The following is a 20,278-nucleotide window of genomic DNA, read 5'->3' as shown; positions in this document are numbered from 1 at the left end:
CTCAGGCCATCCCGGATGTGGTTGAGTTTGTTTCTCCATCGGAACAGATTTGGAGAAATTTAGCACTACATCACTTGCTCACCAGCGGATCCTCTGCAGTGAATGGGTGCCGTTAGAATGAGAGTCAAAACAGCTGATAAAAACATCACAATAATCTACAGATAATGCACACAACTCCAGTCCATCAAATAATATCTAACATTAAAGGCTTTGTAAGAAAAAAGTGGAAAAGTGAAGTGTTTGTAAGAAACGTTTTTAACTTCAACCAAGTCCTCTATCCATAATATTGCTTTCTCTGTTGAAAAATAGTCATCTCATCTGAATCAGGAGAGAAATATGCACAGATCAAGCACTGTTTACAAGCCAAAACAGTTCTTAACAAATAATAATAGAATTAATGTTAGAGAACAACAGAGGGTGAACTTTTTCACTGCAGGAAGTTTCACTATTGATTTTGGACTGGTATTTTGGCTACAATCAACAGTTAAAAGGTAATAATGATGGATTTGTTGATTACAAACAACTTTTTACTTCACAAGACATTAACTGACGGACTGGAATTCATGTGCATTATCTGTAGATTATTGTGATGTTTTTATCAGCTTTTTGGACTCTCATTCTGACGGCACCCATTCACTCCAGAGGATCCACTGGTGAGCAAGTGATATAATGCTAAAATTCTCTAAATCTGGTCCGACAAAGAAACAAACACATTTACATCTTGGATGGCCTCTGGTTGAGCAAATCTTCAGCAAATTTTCATGTTTGGGTGAACTACTCCTTTAAAACAAATATGAAATAGTGGTGTCAAAGACTTTTGCACAATTTACCTTCATTATTGTACACATGGTATATATTCATTGGATATACTGTATATATTATGCTATATGTAAATAAATATAATATAATATATATATGAAAGTGTCTAGCTGGTTTTATTTTATAATGAAGTCACTTGTAATCACACATCACACTCACTACAAGAATAAATAGCAATGCGTACAAAAAGACCATGCTTCACATAAAGCAAAAAACAATGAAACATGAGGCCCTTCCTGTGTGTTAATGACTTTTGATTCCATTAGTAACAGAATACCGTGATAATGAGGTCAGACTGTAGTTTGGGGGTGAAATACACATTTCAAGCAATAAGAAGTTTTCTTACCATCGGAACGATTACAAGGAGTTTGCTAACGTCTCAAAAAGCCATAATGCCATCAAGTACAGTCATTGCACAGCAGTACGATTCATCACAATATTTCTAGTATTAATACAGATTTAACTAGTAGTGTAGTAATGTCAGCATATTGTGATTTAATCTACATTTATCATTCATTTGTTGGCAAAAGATTCCTTTGCAAATGAGTGTGCTCTCAAAATTAAACTCCAAGCAACACTCAAGAACACTTGATGGTAAAATGGGGGAAAGTTGTCAATAATTCATAGCAATAAGCTTCTTGTAAGACATTTTATGCTCATTTATTAGACTGGCTGTTTTTTTCCGGCTGTTTTTTTCTTTAACAATGGAGATGTGCCAAAGCATGCTGACGGACAAACACCAGTCAGTTCTTGCACAAATAGTACTATAATGTTTGTCTGAGAGTCTCTGGAAACACAGTCGGTTTTAAATCAGTTCATGTTGAGATGCTCTGTACTAAAACAGTATACTGGATTAGTATGCAAATCCAGATCAAATATACCAGACCAAAGCTTTCTGAGTGAATACAGTTCTGTTAAGACACATTCTGTTCTTGAGTGAAAAAGTAGCACACATGAATTAAACATTTAGTTGATAAAAAAGGCTGTAATGACTCAACTTCATAACGAGGTAAAAAAAAAGATAAATGAGATCTCAGAATGGAATTCTTCAATCCATCCTGAAAATGTCAACACAAGATTTATATCACCTTAAAAGTTTCTTCACACAATGTTTTTCAAGTATAAATGTTCAAAAGAAAATGCTACCAATATAAGCATATTTAATTTGCAATATTATTTCATATACAGATGCTTAGTTCAGACAAAAAGGAAGGTTTTCTGTGCATACAAATAAGGAATGCAGTCATTTACAACAAATAAAAATATTGCACATCAATGTCAAAAAAAGTAAAACACAAAAAAAATGGTTAATTTTTAGAATGCTTTCTTCCGACTACCCGACTAATACAACCCCAATTCCAGAAAAGTTGGGACGTTTTGTAAAATGCAACAAAATCAAGAATCTGTGATTTGTTAATTCTCTTGAACTTTTATTTAATTGACAAAAGTACAAAGAAAAGATTTCCAAAGTTTTCACTGACCAACGTAAATGTATTTTGTAAATATTAACAAATTTTGATTTTGATGGCTGCAACACACTCCAAAAAAGTTGGGACAGAGGCAAAATAAAAGGTTATAGAATATCCATGTTAAACTGTTTTGAAACAGTTCACAGTAAGCAGGTTAATTGGCAATAGGTCAGGGTATCATGTTTGGGTATAAAAGGAGCATCTCAGTCTTTGCAAGCAAATCTGGATCATGGCTAATCACTTCGTGCCAAATTTCATGAGAGAAGTGTCGAACAAGTCAAAAATTTACATTTCGCAATGCAAAATTGCAAAGAATTTAGGTCTTTCTCCAACTACCATACGTAATATTGTGAAAAGATTCAGGGAATCCAGAGAAATCACAGTACATGTAGGGCAAGGCAGGAAACCTCAGCTGAATGTGCATGGCCTTTGAGCCCTCAGATGGCATTGTATAAGAAACCGTCATGCTGCGGTGTTAAATATAGCCACATGGGCTCAGGAGTACTTCAGAAAACTGCTGTCACTTAACACAGTCTGCTGCTGCATCAAGAAATGCAACTTGAATCTCTGTTACTCTTCTATGCAGCGATGCTGTCGGGTTCTCTGGGCCAGAGCTCATCTCAGATAGTCAAAAAGACGGTGGAAATGTGTGCAGTGCTCAGATGAGTCCACATTTCAACTTGTTTCCGGGAAAAATGGATTTCGAGTTCTCAGTCCCAAAGACCAAAGGAACCATCCAGACTTTCATCAGCGACAGAAGCAAAATGAAATTTTTTCTTTGTACTTTAGTAAATTAAATAAAGGTTAAAGAGAATGAACAGATAACATATTCTTGATTTTATGGCATTTCACAAAACGTCCCAACTTTTCTGGAATTGGGGTTGTATATGTGTGTATTTCAAGAGGTTCATTTGTTAAGTCCAAAACGTCTCCAACAGAGTCCCATTCAAAAAATGTCAATTATTCTCAGATCTCCAAATGCACCCCCATATATCTCCAAAACACTTTCTTTTTTAAATTTTTTTTTTCAAAATACGGCATCATTCTGTAAGGCATTTCATCCACAATTTCTATGTGCTCTACCATACATACAGTATACTCCTAGATATACTAGACATTAATTATCCCACTGAATTATCCACCACAGATGACCACACCAAAAAAATCATCGTCATTTTAATAGGAACTGTTTAAGAAAACCTTTTTTTTTTTTTAAAGGACTCAATGGTTCGGTCCCTTTCTCACCAAACAGGATGTAGAATTGCAATGTAAATTTGAATTTAAGCAAGTAGAATTAAAATGTAATGTGTTTTTTATGTTTCAGTATAAATTACCTATAAATATGATCATACACACACCATTTGGGCTATTTTCAGAAACATTAAATAATATTAATAATGCCACCCATAGAAAATGTTATATATTTCACCAAGTAAATAACACTTAATTTCCCAGAATACTCCAATTTACTCACATCATAAAAAATATGATGACAATACTAAAAAGCTGTCAATTGTACTTTTTTTTGTTTTGTTTTGTATGGAAAAAATTTAAATCTGTTTTGGTGGCCGTGTTAATTGCTATACTTAGTTTAAAGGTGCTGTATGTAGGATTGACACCGAGTGGTTGAACTAGGTATTGCAGTCCAAATTCAAAATATTGGAGAGGGTTTTTTTCACCCGACCGTCCTCCTCAGACTTGACGCACACGCAGGTTGCCAGATTGACGACACCAACAGGAACGAGTGCACTTGACGATGAATGAAATGAAATACGCTCTGTTTAATGCCAACTGGGTTTCACAAACCAAAACAGAGACCGACATTCTGGCCCGGAATGCACATTTTCAAAGGAGAATAACTGACTGTAGCATTGTTTTTCAGATAAACAAGTATGTTAACTTAGCATGTTTCTTAAATATCTGCAAACATATTATGGTATTTTTATGCTTTAGTAGAGTCAAAAACTTACATACAGCACCTTTAAATAAAAATCTAATCAGTTGAGAAAACACATTTAACATATCAGGAAATATATAGACCTAATTAGTCAAAATGAATGACGTAATTATTCATTGTAATAATAACTAATGAATGTCTTTGAATTGCAATTAAGCAAATTAATTTTCCTTTCATTCCAATTTAAAATTCCAATTCAACATCCTGTGCGTTTTGACCAAAATTTTGCCATTTTTCACCATATTCCTCAGACTAACAGCTGCCCTTAAAATTAAAGTTGACTCTAAAACACTTGATGGTTGCCAAGCTTGAATAAATAACATCATAAAAGTATGGTAAGGCAAACTCCTTTTTCATTTTGTACACCTAACGATCACACAGGTGTAGTTTTTGTTACCCAGGTCTATCGTTTCAATAGCTATTTTGAAGGACACCACTTTCTGCGATGGGGCTCTTTGAAATATTTCTCACTCTCTCGCTGCATCCTTTCACGAGGCGGGCTGAGTGCACACAGAGAGAGGAATTACACAGCACAGCATACTCACTCACAGCAACAGAAAAGAAGAGATGAAGAGCTCAGGGGAGGCAGTGAAAAGAAACCGAAGCATCATGGAAAGCCATGTCGAGCAGAACTTCAGTCGATTCAGTCACACAGTCACCAGTCCACAGGGCTGACAGTTTCACATCAAGATTAAGGTTATATCTGGTGACAGCAGGGCAGGAGGCTTGAGAAAGCGTCGTAGCTTCAGATGTAAACTGGTTGCTCCTGGGCTGTTAACAAGCGGTACATGGCAGCCGGCATAGTCTTCATGTGAATCTGTTCGGCAAAACGAGATCGGCAAGTTCAGTTACACACAAGTGATACCAAAAAGCACTCAAGCCAAACTTGTATCTCTGAATTATATAACGAAATTTAAATCTAAGTGACATTTATTTTAAGGAGAGAACACGTAGACGTTTCAAATAAAAGTTATAGGAATATTCTGGGTTTAATTCAAGTTGAGCTCAAGCATTTGTGGTATAATGTTGATTTAAAAAAAATATACACATTTCATAGGCGAGGCACTTACAATGCAAGTGAATGGGATCGATTTTTGGAATATTTAAAAGCAGAAATGCGAAGCTTATTATTTAGTAAAATCACTTATACGATTTATTCTGTTCTATTCAATTCTGAAATTTTACAGTTCTTTTAGGTGTTGTGTTGTAATGGCAATGAAGTTTTAACTTCAAACAGAAAAGGAAGGTTAATAAGTGATTTTTTCACACTAAAACCATGTTATGTCACATATTGTTTACATCTTGTAGTTATCATATTGAAATAGTGAGTATTTTTATGGATCGGCCAAATTTACTTCAACTGTAAGTTCCTCACTGTAAAAAGCAGGGACAGGTGGAAAAAATGCCAAATTAATCAACATTTTGCCACAAATTGCATGGATTGTGCTTAAATACTAGTGCACTTAAGTACTAGGAACATTCCCTTAAAGCAAAGTATTTAGACAGGTTAAATTTGGACATGTTTGTGGATCACTTTCAAAGTTAGTGATAAACTACATATGTGTGAACTTCACACAGAACTCAGATCGACACTGGTTGATTTACAGTCATTGCAAATATAACCTTTGGGAGCCACTCTTGATAGACTGTGATCTCCATGAAACAGAGCTAAACAGGGCACCAAGTTTCCATAGTTTCCTGATCATAATGGGTTCATTACCTCATTGGAGAAATAGTGATGTGAAAAATATTATGTTGTTAGGCAGGTGTTCAGACGTACCTCACCAACTGCATTTGACAGAATGTGTACAATCTTCTCATGAGGGGTGGCCACAACACTCTGGCTATTGATTTCAATGATCCGGTGGCCGACACGCACCCCACCGCGCTCCGCTATCCCTCCTCTCATCAGGCTGCAAATCTGGAGGATGCAAAATAAAGTTGTATTAGAATTAGAATTAGAATTCTTGTATATTTGATAATATATGTATATTATTATATATAAATATAATATATAATTGTATATAAAAATAACTCTAAATATTTGGAATTAGTTTCAATTTTTTAATTTTAATAAATGTTAATAAAATATGTCTATAGTTTTTATGAATTTAATTTTAAATTTAGTTATTTTAGTACATTAAGTTAAACTACATGAAAATGAGATTCATTAAAATAAGTTTATTATATTTTATTTTATTATAGTTAACTATAACATAGTTATAGTTTTTTAGGGTTTTAGTTCATCCAAAGTCAAGTTACTACTGAAAAAAACATTATTAAATACAAACTATTATACCATTAAAGTATTCAATTTCTGGTCAACAACAATAATATTTTGACGTTAAAGTCTGATAAATAGCTGATTTTAAAAATCTCTATTTTGTCTACATAAATTAAAAATACACTAAAAATAAAATGTTATCATTTTAAATGCTACAAGTGATTTTAGGCATCATAACAATATAAGGTACAGTATAAAAATCGACATTCATTTTGAGATTTGCTAACAAATTATATTTAATAATGTTATTATTTTTAAAGATTAACTTTAAATGAAGCAAATACTATAATAAAAAACCCTAGCCATCCTCTCAATTCATGTTTTATCCTTCTCTCTTCAGGCCGTAGATACAAACAGGTATCCCACAAATAAGCACGCTTCGGAAAAAGCTTTGTACCCTCGGCCATTAGAGTGTTACATTCACAGAAACTGTGGAGTGTTTTTAATTTAAAATCCATATTGTTTTGTTGCTGCTACTGCCTCTGGGTAATATACGTGTAAGAGTGCTGCTGTATATTTGGTGCAGGATGTGTGTATTATGTGCACGGTTTTTGTTTCTGGTGTAAATGTGTGTACATTTGTATTTGGTGGAAAATAAGTCTGTATTATGTGTACTACATCTCCGGGTACAGTCTGTGAAAACAAATTTGCTCTTCCAGAGGACAATAAAGAATGAATCTGAGGCCCTGTCCACACGAACACGGTTATTTTTAAAACCGCAGCTTTTTCTACGCGGTTTGGCCGTTCATCCACACGCAAACGCAGCACCAGGTCACTGAAACCGAACATTTTTGAAAACGCCTGCCAGGGTGAGGATTTTCAAAAACTCCGGTTGCAGTGTTATAGTGTAGAGAGCGAAACCAGAGTTTTTGGTTTGTGATGTGATGTGTTTTTTGGCATGCGCTGTTATCTCCGCCTACTGGAAGCTTTTTCAGGCTACTGATTGGCCAACATGGCTTTACGGTTGAGATTATATCGCCACCTGTTGGTTAGACATGCTCTTGACAGTGCTTCACAGCATGCTTTTGCGTTTTTATGTGGATGGAGATTTTTTTTAAAACGGAAGAAGGAAAAACTCTTTTTAAAAATACCCATGTACGTGTGGACATGGCCTGAATCTGAATCTGAAGTTTAGATTAGGCAAAGGTAATATAAAATACAGGATATGATGTTATATGCACAATTAAATATAAATACAAATATACAATAATAGTCAATGCCGATAGATTAACCAATCTATCTAATGTGAAATGTAAAAATGATTTTTTCAAAATACCCACAATGCCATTCTGCACACTAAATCCCAGCTGATATCTCAGGTCTGGTCTTCTGATGAGGTCAGTGGTCACAGGTGGGCATCTCACAATGTTAAGCTTTATTCTGGACTGGTTCTTCAGTCCCTAGAAGATGGGAGCATTGTTTTACGCAATAAATTAAATGTAAAAGAATTGGTTACAAATAACTTCAGAATTCAGAGTTAAATGAATTAACATTATTGTACTTCAGTCCACTTGATTTTGGACCCGCTGTACCTTGATAATACTCTGGCAGGTGGAGAGGGGTAACCCCACCAGGCTGGTGCCATTGATAGACATAATCTGGTCCCCGATGTTCAGTCTGCCGGACTTCTCGGCTGGGCCGCCGTGCATCATGTTCGCTATAATAACCGTGGGCAGGATGGAGCCCCAGCCCGACTCCACGATCACCACCCCAAGAATCTCTCCCTTCTGCTTCTCTATGTAAACCTGTAGTGTACACACACACACACACCACTTTTCTCACTGCTAAAACATGATTACTGATAATTCTGACATTATCGAGGCAAATTCTCAAAATTTCACAGTAATCTTCTGTTTCCACCAGGCACTTACATCTTTGCAGTTCTCTGACTTAGAAAAGTGAATGAGGTCATCGTTGTACATGTCCTGTGTGTTAAGGAGGTCGCTGTACTCTTTCTGGCTCAGATCCTCTGGGTTGATGCCATTGGCACGCAGGAACTCTTGGTATGCCACACTGAAAGCCTGGCCGATGGACTGAGCTATGAGCTGAGCCTGAGCACAAAGAGAAAAACTAACATTATATTCCATAACTAACATATTTCATTGCACATTGCATGCTTACAATTTGATTTATCTAACCATTTTAGAAAACACTGTTTTTTAAAAAGATAACAGCTACACACGAGGGTCAAAAGACGACAAGGGTGGCCTTCCTCGGGACAGCTGCACACATGCCGTTTTGCCCTCATGTCACTGTTGTATGCTGTGCTGTGACATACGCTGTGACATATACAGGCTCTTTAAATTCAAACAGCCTCTGCAGCTGAACAGAGAAAAGGTCACTTCCCGTCTACTGATTCAACCCACGCAGCAATTAGAGGTCACCACAATGCCCAGTAATTGCAATATTGAACATGCTGGGAAACAATGTGAGGAGACTAAGAAAAATTAGGCCAATATGGAGGATTAAATGTGGAAAAAGTATAAAGGGCTTTGTGTTGTGGTTGAACTCTCTTTTACCATGGTCTAAGCACTGTAATGAATGGCAACAAAAGCAGTATTACAAAGTGTGTAAATCTGTTAGATCATTTTACAATGCTGAAGCAATAAATTGAAACTGTCGCTCTGACAGCCTCCTTTAGCAGGAGCTTGATGAGGTCACACTCACATCTTCAGACTCAAACACGTGACAGATCATCTTGTATTGGCGCTTCTCGTCCTGAGCTGGGTCAGGGGCTTCCATGTTCTCCTGAGAGTCGGAGCGAGGCATTCTCCTTCTGGCCATCAACACCACAATGTTCCCAATATCAGCGATGTAGGAGATGGTCCTTAAAGGGTGGTCCATCATGGTCTCCTGCGAATCAGAAGAAGATTGTAATGGTCAGAAAAACTCTCCATGCTCAATCCATTTCTACACTACAATTTTTTTTTTAATGTGTAAATTGTTTTTGAATTAAAAAAAACATCCAAAATTAAGACTGCATAGTTGTTTTCAGAAAAAATATTAAATCACAGCGAGTCATATATTACTGATATAATGATAAATGATTTAGTTTATTTTTTTAAAACTGAATCTAACAAAATTTTGCCATTTGTTTAGTACTACAGTACTGTTTACAAAAGATGTTTTTGAAAGAAGTCTCTTATGTTCACAAAGGCTGCATATATTTGATAAAAAGTACAGTAAAAACAGTAATATTGTAAAATATTATTACAATTTAAATGTTTTTAAAAATTACGTTTATAGGTGATGAAGTACCTGCGAGTCTGCATTGAGCACTTTGATTCTCTGAGTGGAGATGAATAGGTCCACCTCCGTCATGGGCTGAGTTTCACCTTCTGGAGCCTGAAGATAGAAAACCACACAATATCAGTCACCGAGAGAGAGACAGTAACAGAATGAAAGAAAGACAGAAAGAGAGAGAGAGAGCTGACAAGGCCCAGAGATGCCATGAAGGAGCGAGCAAGCAACTTTACATCTGGCATCGTCAACATTTGGCCAGATATTCAGATTCTTTTACACTCTCTCCTTCATTGTGTAACTCTGATAACCTGCGTTTGTCATTTAAAGCCAGCTAGTATTGCAAGTTGGCATGGGGTTAGTTTGGTTAGTTTTGTTCTTCATTTGAAGAGTTTCAGTTTTAAGTAAGAGAGAGAAAGTGAGAGAGTTTTCCAACAAGTGCAGGACAGGCCGAATAAAAAAGATCAAGAGAAGAGTAAAACATGCTGTGCCAGATAAACACCTTGAAAAACAGTCACAAACACAGCACAGTATAGTACCTCAGAAAGAAAAAATATACAATACAAAGAAGATGAAAGTAAAGATCACTTGCATTTTCTGTATCCAGCAAACTAGACTTTCCTGACGTTAGATCTGGTGGTAAAACTGAGGTAATGTTTGGTGTGGAATGAACAATGGCTAACAGACTGTGCGGACAGACACACAGATACATGACTCATTGCTGGATTCAGAAAAATGGCAGAGCGACAGGAAATATGAAAACGCTGAAGTGCTGAAACCAGGCAAAAAGAGAAGACGAAGAACAAAAATAAAAACAAAAACACCAAACCCATGAGCAATTACTGCACCTTCTTCCTGTTTTTGGCTAATTTCTGGGCCGTCTGCTTAGCATGGAACAAACAGAGACAGGAACATTGTTAGATAAAGCAGAGCTCAGCAAGACCGATCACATTTGGGGAATCTTTCTGCTCAATAAGCTGCATCTGAAAAGTGACTTCTGGGAAATTTATTGGTGTGGGGTGACTAGAATGGATCCGGATGACACCAAGCCAAGCTTACTAGACACCACCCTGCTACAATATGTTGCCTTTGGTTTCATGTCATGGTAATTTGCGCCATCACCCACCAGGTGGCCCATTTGTACTTTTAATATCATGCCAACTATTGGTTTTATATTACAGAACGTCCTGTTCATTAAACATCAGCTATATACAAAGCATAGATGAGCTCTGCTGAAAATTAGATTAAGGACAAGTTCAAACTTGCCAGCAGGCTGTGATAATGCATCGAACTGGCCATCTAAGGAAGATCTACGTCATGGCAGCTGAGGCAGGGTGTATTGATTCAGACATCTCTCCAAATGCATGCAATTTACACTTGCCTTATATACTGCATTGAAGCTGACAGTCTACTAAAAACACCCTCACTCAATTTGAGCTGTGTATGAGACAAAGTACGGAGTCTCACACATGCAGATGAGTTGTGACCCAATTAAACAAGGAATGCATAACCTATGATCATCTTTAATTGAGATAACACACAGATAATAAAGTATGGTGGTACTTGTATAACCCATACGCATTTACTGAACAATTCTAAGAGGGAGCTTTCTCCATTATAAGATTATAAATAAGGTCAAGTTGTTGGTAAAGACCTCATGCTATTTGTCATTCCTTGCTCACAAGATGCTCACAAGATCACTAATGCATTTTTTAGGTTATGTTATTTAAAATGTGAGAACGTCCCAGACTCTGCCTTTTATGCAAACCCATTAAATCAGACAGTCTACGGCAGCACAGTATGGTATATTGACTGTTATTCCATAAATATTACACAAGTGTGAAGGTTTCACATCACTATTTGACCAAAATTCATTTGAGGAACCCTTTAAATAACTGCTAAGAAGATTGTATCATCTAATATTTTGTAGAACAAAACATAGGGATGCTATATTATTTATTAATTTCTATAAATCAATTTTGGATATATACTGTGTAAATTGATATTGGATATTAAATTGTGCAGCTCATTTCCTCTGTTTTACATTTAGATTACCATCATAAAGTTAATCTTTATAAACACTAATAATTTAATAACACTGTTAAATGCAATCCTTAGCAAATATCAAAATGATTATCTGGTTTTCATACTGTATAATACAACGTTTTGGTGCCTAAATTTACTTGTAGTATTTAAAGTGGTTAAGTTTTCAGTGTTTCATTTGTATTATAGAGAAAATAGTACATATAAAATGTAAAAAATGATCAGATTATAATAATCAGCTTGAATCTTAATACAGTATGCAATGCTAGTATCCTCATTATACTGCTTTACTAGTATTACTAGCTTATCTCGTAAGGCTACCTTGGTCAGTTTGATGGTGAAAAAGAAAAATGCTGGTCCAGTGCTGACCAATATGTACAAGCATTGAAATTCAAGCTGATCTTTTCAGCAAAGCTAATAAAACTGAAGAACCTGATCCCAGTTTCCATTCAGTGACCTCAAAACTAAAATAATTCGCTATCAACCATTCCGATATTGTTGTGTGCCACAGAGCGATCTGTAACTGTATTTTAACACAAAATGTACATACAAAGGGACATGCTGAAGGAACACTAAATGGCACAGGTGCTGGGCTCACTGCATTTTTTAAGGTGGAGGTAAAAAATGCTGAGTAATGCAGCTGACAGGGCGAATGGCTGATTTATGCTGCAGGAAGATGAAGAGGAGGGAGGTGGTAAATGTCTCTGGTCCTTTAGGAACAAGAATCATGGGATAGGTCCCTGCATTTGACTACAGAATCACTTCATTACTGCAAGAGGACCACACACACTCTTAGTTTTACGATCATCTCTCTTCATCTGCTGTGAGCTCACATTTCAATTTGAACAACAAAATAAGACTGCAAAACGCAACTTCATCATGTTGTATACGAGGAATAAAATGCTTGCGCAATAAATACACGCTCCGTATAGAGCACAGCTCTGCATTTCTTATGAAATCCCATTCTTTTGTCCTAAAACTGTCACTTTTGGTTTCTTGGAACATTTATGCTGCTCCTGAAGCAAGTATTGCTTAGGAAATTTCTTGAGGTAGATTCATAGAAGCTCAGGTTTACTTCTTACAATGAAGTTTACAACAGCGGAGTAAAGACAGAACCATTTCACCTCACCTTAATACGACTCACAGCCTCCTGAGCCTGCATCATGCGCACGTTTTTGGAGGGTGTCTTGTCTGAGAGTAGCTGGGTGGATCCCAGGTAGTTAGCAGCAAAGATAATACCGTCAATGAGGTCCTCTGGGTCACATGGGCCTGGTACTAACAGAGAGGAGAGGAAGATTTCAAAACATGCCTAGGATGTGCTAGCAGGATTCATTTCAGTAGCTGAGAACCTGGAAGGGAATAGGTAATGCAACAACAAAAGGAAATTACAGGAGATCTTCTTACCTTCTACATATGTCGGGAATGAAGCAAGACTTCTCCTTGACTGCACATACAAGAGCAGGCACACAAATGGCTCAATACAACATTCTTCAAGGCAAGCTGTTATTTTTAGGTATGGCACTTCATAATGCACTGAACTGGTACTATTTGCAATATAATATAATATAATATAATATAATATAATATAATAATAAATCCCAAGAAGCCCTGGTTTACAGTGATTTTAAAAGGGGCATTATAGGCACAACAAAGCATGTATAAATATATTTTACTTTATAATATTATATTATATTATATTTTACATGGTAATAATATAATATAATATAATATAATATAATATAATCAATAAATCCCAAGAAGCCATGCTTTACAGTGATTTTAGAACTGCCAAGGGGCATTATAAATATATATAAAACAAAAGCATAGTATACAGAGAAGTATTAATTATACATATATACAGCATAATACTTCTCTGCATACTATACTTTTGTTAATGAATTTCTCAGAGATCATACATGCCACTTCTTGGGCTTTTTAAAGATAATGATTGAGGGTTTTGCTATTTATGTGTTTTTTGAACCTTAAACCACATAAACACATTTCATTACACCAAATACACTAAATAATGTTCTTTTTAGCAGAATCATATGACCCCTTTAAAAAATATATATTTTTTAAAAATGTAATTACATTTAGAGATCTACACACACACACACACACACACACACACACACACACACACACACACACACACAAAATAGCAAAACTTTAATTTTTTTTAAACTAATAGTGCTCCAATTAATCTATTTTAACAGCATCTTGGATAATTTATAATAACTATAATAACTGAAGACTGAATCAAGACTCTAATGCTGTGGCCTGTAATATGTGTCTAATTAAGTTCCTAGAGCACCTACTGGATATTATTACCAAGAATAATTAAGAATCATCCAATTTCAGCACATTTTTAGAGGTTTATTCATGGCCTCCTACCTCTTTACTGGCTGGAGACGGAGATTCAAAGCTGTCACTCCCCTCGTGTGATGGCAGGTGACGGCTAGAAGACTCCGCCCCCTGTGGGGAGGTGGAGCCTGAGCCTGGTGACTGGACAAAAGAGACATATTCATTAATATTACATGCTTTACTGTCTATTATTTTGGACAACTGATTGAAGAAATACAAAAGCTACTTTTACTCATGTGACAGTTGGAGTACTATTAGGTCAATTAAAGTCTTGAAGGTTTTGAATAAATAAAACAAAAAGTAAAATTTAATACAATTTTAAAAACAAAGCAATGAGGTTGATTAAAAAGATTGTAATAAAATGAAAAGACATGCATAAATGTGACACAATTTTAAACTGCCAAGTTTCAGCCAGAAGTATGTTTAATGACTGCTGCTAGCAAAAGTTTCAGACAGCAAGGTCAAGGGGGAAAAAAAGTACAAAAAAAAGTACATAAGAGATCTGTGTTCTTGTATTGCCGTCTCAAAACTACCCCTCATCTCTCTGAACAGGCCAAAATGTGAAATACTAGGGAACAAATGAGTCATACCCTGAACCAGAGCACATTACGATAAAATATTAAAAGATTTTCTGTTCATTGTTTGTAATAACGTATAAATACTGCACAGTCCCACAATGGATTATCATTCAAATGAACATTTCTGAAATACTGAAACATTGAAAGATAAACCCAGAGCACATTTACACAATTAACTCCTCACCTCATCACCGTGGCGGCGATCTACCTGATACATCCAAAAATTTTCCATATCAATAAGCGCTTCCAAGAGCTGGAGTGAAAAATGTTCTTCCGCAGGATACACTCAAATCAAGTGCTACAGCAGATGCTGCTCTTTGGACCAGAGTACGAGAGAGAAGAACATAAGAGCCTCTTTCTCTCTCATCAGACTCACGTTGATAAGTTCACAATGGCTCCAGACAACAGAGGTGAACACAGCTCCTGTTACAGCCCTGTAGGAAAACTGTTCCTGGAACAGATTTGCTCAAGAGTGACTTGGGTCAGAGACTACTACACTATGCAACATCATTGCTATCCTGTGGAAAAACGTAAATTTTTGCCAAAGTATGTGTTCACAGGTGTAATATAATATTGATCTTAGCTGATACTATTATAAGTCACTATTAGTAAATTACTCGGCATTTGACTATGTACTTGAATTCATCACACCCTGAAATTGACATTACCCATAGAGTGAGCTTGTGCGAAAAATGTATAATACTTAAAATAAATAAATAAATATCAAACATGTTAAGCATTAATGCAGGGCAGGGGAAGAAGGCGTTTTTTCTTCTCTGGTGTTATATGAGCCTTGCTGAATTATTTACAGGCCGTCTCTTTCTGTGTCTCTTGACTGCACTAAATAAATCATATTGTGGAGAGGGAAAATAACAGGCTTCTGATGAAATGTCAAATTCTGACAACAACAGAGAATGGAAGCGGGAAGGACACCAGCAAGTTCAGAGCAACTTTAATGGGTATTCTGGGATATCTGGAAGATGCTTGACTGTTTAACACTCACTGAAAATCTCCAGGAAATTGTTTACAATGATCAGAACAAAGACCATGAAGATAATAATTTTTAAGTTCGGAGAAGTTGAGAAAAGGGAATAAAACAGAGGAAATGTTATAATATGAAATTAATGAGAAACATTTAGGATGCTGCTTTATTTCTGGGTCATGCATCAAATGTGAGTATTTTAAAAATAGCTTGTTAACTTTTGAAGATGCTCTTTGAATCATCAAAACATGTTGGAGAACATTATCATCAGGTTGTTACACAAACTTGGAGTTTGATTGCTGCTGTCAATAAATAAATAAACACACACCAAACAAATTCATGAAATTCATGCTGATCAATTTAACTTTTAGCTAATAGATTGTTAACTAATAATATAATTAGTAATTAAATCAGTAGTTAAAAAGTCTGAAATTTCCAGTAGCGGAAATTTGATATCCTCTGACTGGATGGATTCAGAGTCTGAAGCTACAAAATTGGAGTCTGTGCCCATCATACACTTTGCGATTTTTTGTGGAATCTGTCAACTCCAGCCTTTAGTTGCAAAAGCAACAGTTCTAAATTTAAGTTATACAATTACTAAAACTAAAACTGAAATAAACAAAAAATAAACTAAAGCTAAAGCTTTGTATTACTAAGTACTACAAACACTATAGGAAACGCAATCTCCACAGAGACCTGAATACAAATATGTTGTGGTATATGAATGCAAAAATAATAAGCTACACATAAACCCTGAAAATATATAATCAGCACAATCATTTACAAATTCAGCATAATTGCAGTGGGTGGTGGCTGGTGTCTTCTTTAAACTCCCACTGGGAGTTTTCAATTAAGTGCAATTCTTTACTTTTTCTTTGAATGCACAAGGAAATGTTCACTCTCATCAGAGTGCCAAAAGCCCTCGATCCCAAAGAACTGCTTCCAAATAAGGCCTTGTGCTCATGAATACTGCTCAGACAAACAATGGTGATTAATTAACACTGTCGAAATAGGCAACAGAGAAGCTGGGCTTTGCGTAGTTTGTTTAGTGAGACAGAGTATGTTTATTTCTGTAATGTGTTGGTAATAGACAATGTGACTGATTCAACTGTGATTGAGTAAAATTAGGCAGCACTGAATCTATTAATTACGCAAATGAAAAAAAAAAAGAAAAGATATCAGAAATCTCAAGCACACATCATGAGATGATACCATTAAGTTAATACCAACCATAGGCACCCTAGAATGACATCTACTCATTATGTTAATTAAATGGGTAATACTTATCACAGCTAATGGGAAGAAAAAAGGAGGGATGATATAAAGAGCAAGAGAGAGAGCCAAGTAAAGACATCGTAATTTTGCTGCCTTACTTATACAGAGAGTTCATCTTTCTCTCTCTGCTCTGTTCAGACAATGTCTGTTGTGGCTGAGGAGCAGGACAGCTTCATTTGCACACGCTGGTCATGTGTAGCACTCACAGAATACAGATGAGCCCTCCAGGCCACGGAAAAGGAGATCTGTTCTATGAGTGCGAGCAGTCTTCATTTTCTAGCGACATGCAATTTGTCCAGTGCCGTGGCAGGCACCACTCATGAGACAGAGACTAGTGTGTGTCACCATCCTCTCCAGAAAAGAAGAGTGAAAGAGCGATGAAGTCACGACCAGAGGAATGATGCGATTCACACTGCAGGGCTGTTTCAGACAAGCAGAACAACAATGCAATTGTACACGATTGTACACTTTTTTCTATTCCTTGCTTCATGTGCAGATATAAACTTTTAAATAAGCTGTTTGTAGGCTGATTGTAGACGTTTGTAGGCTGGTTTCCCTGAAAATTGTGAACACTTTGGCTCTATGGTGCTTTTAAAACATTGCTATGTTTGCTGGAGCAAATAGACTGGGCAGCATAGTCTCATCCAGCGGTGTATCACCCTTCACTATTGACTGCAGACAGGGAAAAATATCCATTTCATAATTTTAAGAAGGCTTTTAAAAATTAGGCACTGGTAAATTATAAATAAACTGGTAAACAAACAACTACTAATAAAGTACTATTATATAGTGCTGGGCAATATACTGGTTCAAACGGTAAACCGGTTTTGAATTACGTACACAGTAATAATTAAAAAAAACTGCATAATGATACAAGTGGATAAGCAATGTACACAACCATGTGAATTGACAAGAGATCCCTGTTAACTGCATACACTTCTGACTAATGGTTAGAGAACTATTAATAACACACAACTAATTCTTTGATTGGGCAAATAAACCAACTGTAAACAGCCGTTAACAGAAGCTAGTGATGCTGAAGACGAATGCAAAGAGGAGAAAATACTGTAGCAGGCAAAGCAAGGTCACTGGCCACAATGCACGAATGACGCAGCGTCTCGTTCCCTTAGGGAACCATGGTTACATGCGTAACCTGGAGACGTTCCCCTTCAGGAACCCGTGCTGCGTCGAAACACTATGGGAACGAGAATGCCCACGCCGCCAGACTTACAAATCCCTGCCTAGTGTGGAAGAGCACAGCTTAAGCGAGAGAACGGAGCCAGGAGTGGCACAGAATGCAGGTAGGCACCTGACAAAGTAGGCGGGGACATCCCACCCAAAGGCCAACTTCAGAAGGAGTGAGTCTTGACCCCCAACGGAGAGGGGAGATCAGAGGACTCGAGGCTATGGAATAGCATCCTGATCCACTATTTAGCATAAGCTTCTCTGGCCGGAGGCCTCAGCCTGAGTGCACCACAGTCCGTCCCGGCACACTCTCTCCAGAACTCCCGGGAGCAGAGCAATCGTGGGAAAAGCGTACAGACGAAGCCTCGGCCAAGTCTGCACCATAGTCTGAGAGGAGCTGGATGAGTTAGAGAGAACCAGAGGAGACAGTGCGATGTCTCTCGAGTCGCAAAAAGGTCCACCTGAGCCTGGCCAATAGCTCTCCATATCTGCTTCACCACTTCGGGGTGAAGTCTCCATTCCCCGGGCCTCGGCCCCTGCCTCGCCTCTGTGTTGTCGGTGCGCACCAACACATGGTGATCTCTTAGGTCCGGTAGAAAGTGTTTCAAAGCTAGAAACACACTAATCGATGTGCCACTGATATGGCGACCACTCCACAGACCGTGGGCCGAGCAGCCACTCATGACCGCTCCCCAACCAGTGAGGGATGGGTCCGTCACTAGTGTTAAGCGGCGACAAGGAGCTCCCAGCACCAGGCCCTGAGACAAGAACCAAGGTTTCCTCCACATGTCTTTAGGCACGAAGGCAGCGCCGCGTGACCTTGAGCATGTAAAGCGTGTTTCCTCTCGGGGAGAACCCCTTGGTCTTGAGCCACCACTGTAGGGGTCTCATGTACAGCAGGCCAAGAGATATCATGTTGGACGCAGCTGCCATCAGACCCAGCAGTCTCTGAAACTGCTTGACAGTGAGCGACAGGCCTTCTCTCACTCTCTTGACTGCTGTGAGGATCGACTCAATCCGAGCAGGGGACAAACGTGCCTGCATCGTGGTCGAATCCCACACCACGCCTAGATAAGTGGTCCTCTGTAATGGAGAAAGCACACCTCTCTTGGCGTTTAGTCATAACCCCAACTCTTTCATGTGAGCGAGAACGCCATCTCGATGCCGAAGCGCTATCTGCTCTGAATGAGCTAATATCAACCAACCGTCGATGTAGTTGAGTATGCGGATGCCCTGGAGTCGCAGAGGAGCCAGAGCAGCATCCACACACTTGGTGAAAGTGTGGGGTGAGAGTGCAAGGCCGAAAGGAAGAACCCGATATTGGTAAGCTTTGCTCCCAAAGCAAACCTCAGGAACTTCCTGTGATGAGGAAGGATGGCGATATGGAAGTATGCGTCTTTTAGATCGATCGTGACAAACCAGTCATCGGACCTGATCTGAGACACTATTTGTTTGAGTGTGAGCATCCTGAACTTCAGTCGCATGACTGAGCGGTTCAACTGACGCAGATCTAAAATGGGACGCAACCCTTCATCCTTCTTCGGAACGATGAAGTATCGGCTGTAGAACCCGGACTCTCTTCTGCAAGGAGGGACCACCTCGATGGCCTCCTTCCTCAAGAGTCTCTACTTCTTGTTCCATTACCAGAGCCTGCTCGGGACCCACCAAGGTGGAGATAACCCTGTTGAACTGAGGCGGAGGAGAACCAACTGGATTCTGTAGCCTCTTCTCTACAGTGTGCAGGACCGACTGAGACAATTTGGCAGTAGTTTCGACACTGCCAAATAGTCTACTAAGGGAATTAGTCTCTCAAGACTGACCTCTGGTGTAATCAGAGCGGCTAGCTCGGTGCCCTGAAGCGTCGGACTGGCAGGGGACATCCGTACTAGCTGCTCTAGAGACCTCCAAGGAGGTAGCGAGCCTCTTAGCACCACTATGTTTCCGGGCGGTAACTGAGAGAAGCGTTCGCCGGAGACCGCTGTGCCCTGGAACACCGGCAGGGTTGGCAGACTGATCTCCTGAGGGCACTGACGAGAGACGGGCACCGTGTGATGCAGTGTACACCGCTCTTCTTCAGAGGGG

General features: G+C 38.1%; 1 protein-coding gene across 4 annotated transcripts in view; it reads right to left on the bottom strand.

The window, feature by feature from the left end:
- Positions 1-4,242: 4,242 nt before the first annotated feature.
- The window catches only part of apba1a (amyloid beta (A4) precursor protein-binding, family A, member 1a), a 59,778-nt gene continuing 43,742 nt past the window's right edge, over positions 4,243-20,278 (bottom strand). For 3 of the 4 annotated variants that reach the window (XM_016501086.1, XM_016501087.1, XM_016501088.1), the window contains 11 exons: positions 14,207-14,317; positions 13,217-13,256; positions 12,942-13,087; positions 10,618-10,650; positions 9,788-9,874; positions 9,197-9,382; positions 8,401-8,580; positions 8,062-8,274; positions 7,810-7,929; positions 6,026-6,166; positions 4,243-5,062 (listed from right to left, as the gene is read on the bottom strand). In XM_016501086.1, coding sequence (XP_016356572.1) covers positions 4,991-5,062; positions 6,026-6,166; positions 7,810-7,929; positions 8,062-8,274; positions 8,401-8,580; positions 9,197-9,382; positions 9,788-9,874; positions 10,618-10,650; positions 12,942-13,087; positions 13,217-13,256; positions 14,207-14,317 — 1,329 coding nt within the window. In that variant the 3' untranslated portion in view covers positions 4,243-4,990. The remainder of the gene's footprint in view (positions 5,063-6,025; positions 6,167-7,809; positions 7,930-8,061; positions 8,275-8,400; positions 8,581-9,196; positions 9,383-9,787; positions 9,875-10,617; positions 10,651-12,941; positions 13,088-13,216; positions 13,257-14,206; positions 14,318-20,278) is intronic. The other variant, XM_016501089.1, reaches the window with a different exon arrangement.

The sequence above is a fragment of the Sinocyclocheilus anshuiensis genome, unplaced genomic scaffold (assembly GCF_001515605.1).
Source record: "Sinocyclocheilus anshuiensis isolate Anshui unplaced genomic scaffold, SAMN03320099.WGS_v1.1 scaffold278, whole genome shotgun sequence".
Classification (NCBI taxonomy): Eukaryota; Metazoa; Chordata; class Actinopteri; order Cypriniformes; family Cyprinidae; genus Sinocyclocheilus; species Sinocyclocheilus anshuiensis.
The sequence above is the reverse complement of the archived record's forward strand: the minus strand, read 5'-3'. Positions and strand labels throughout refer to the sequence as shown.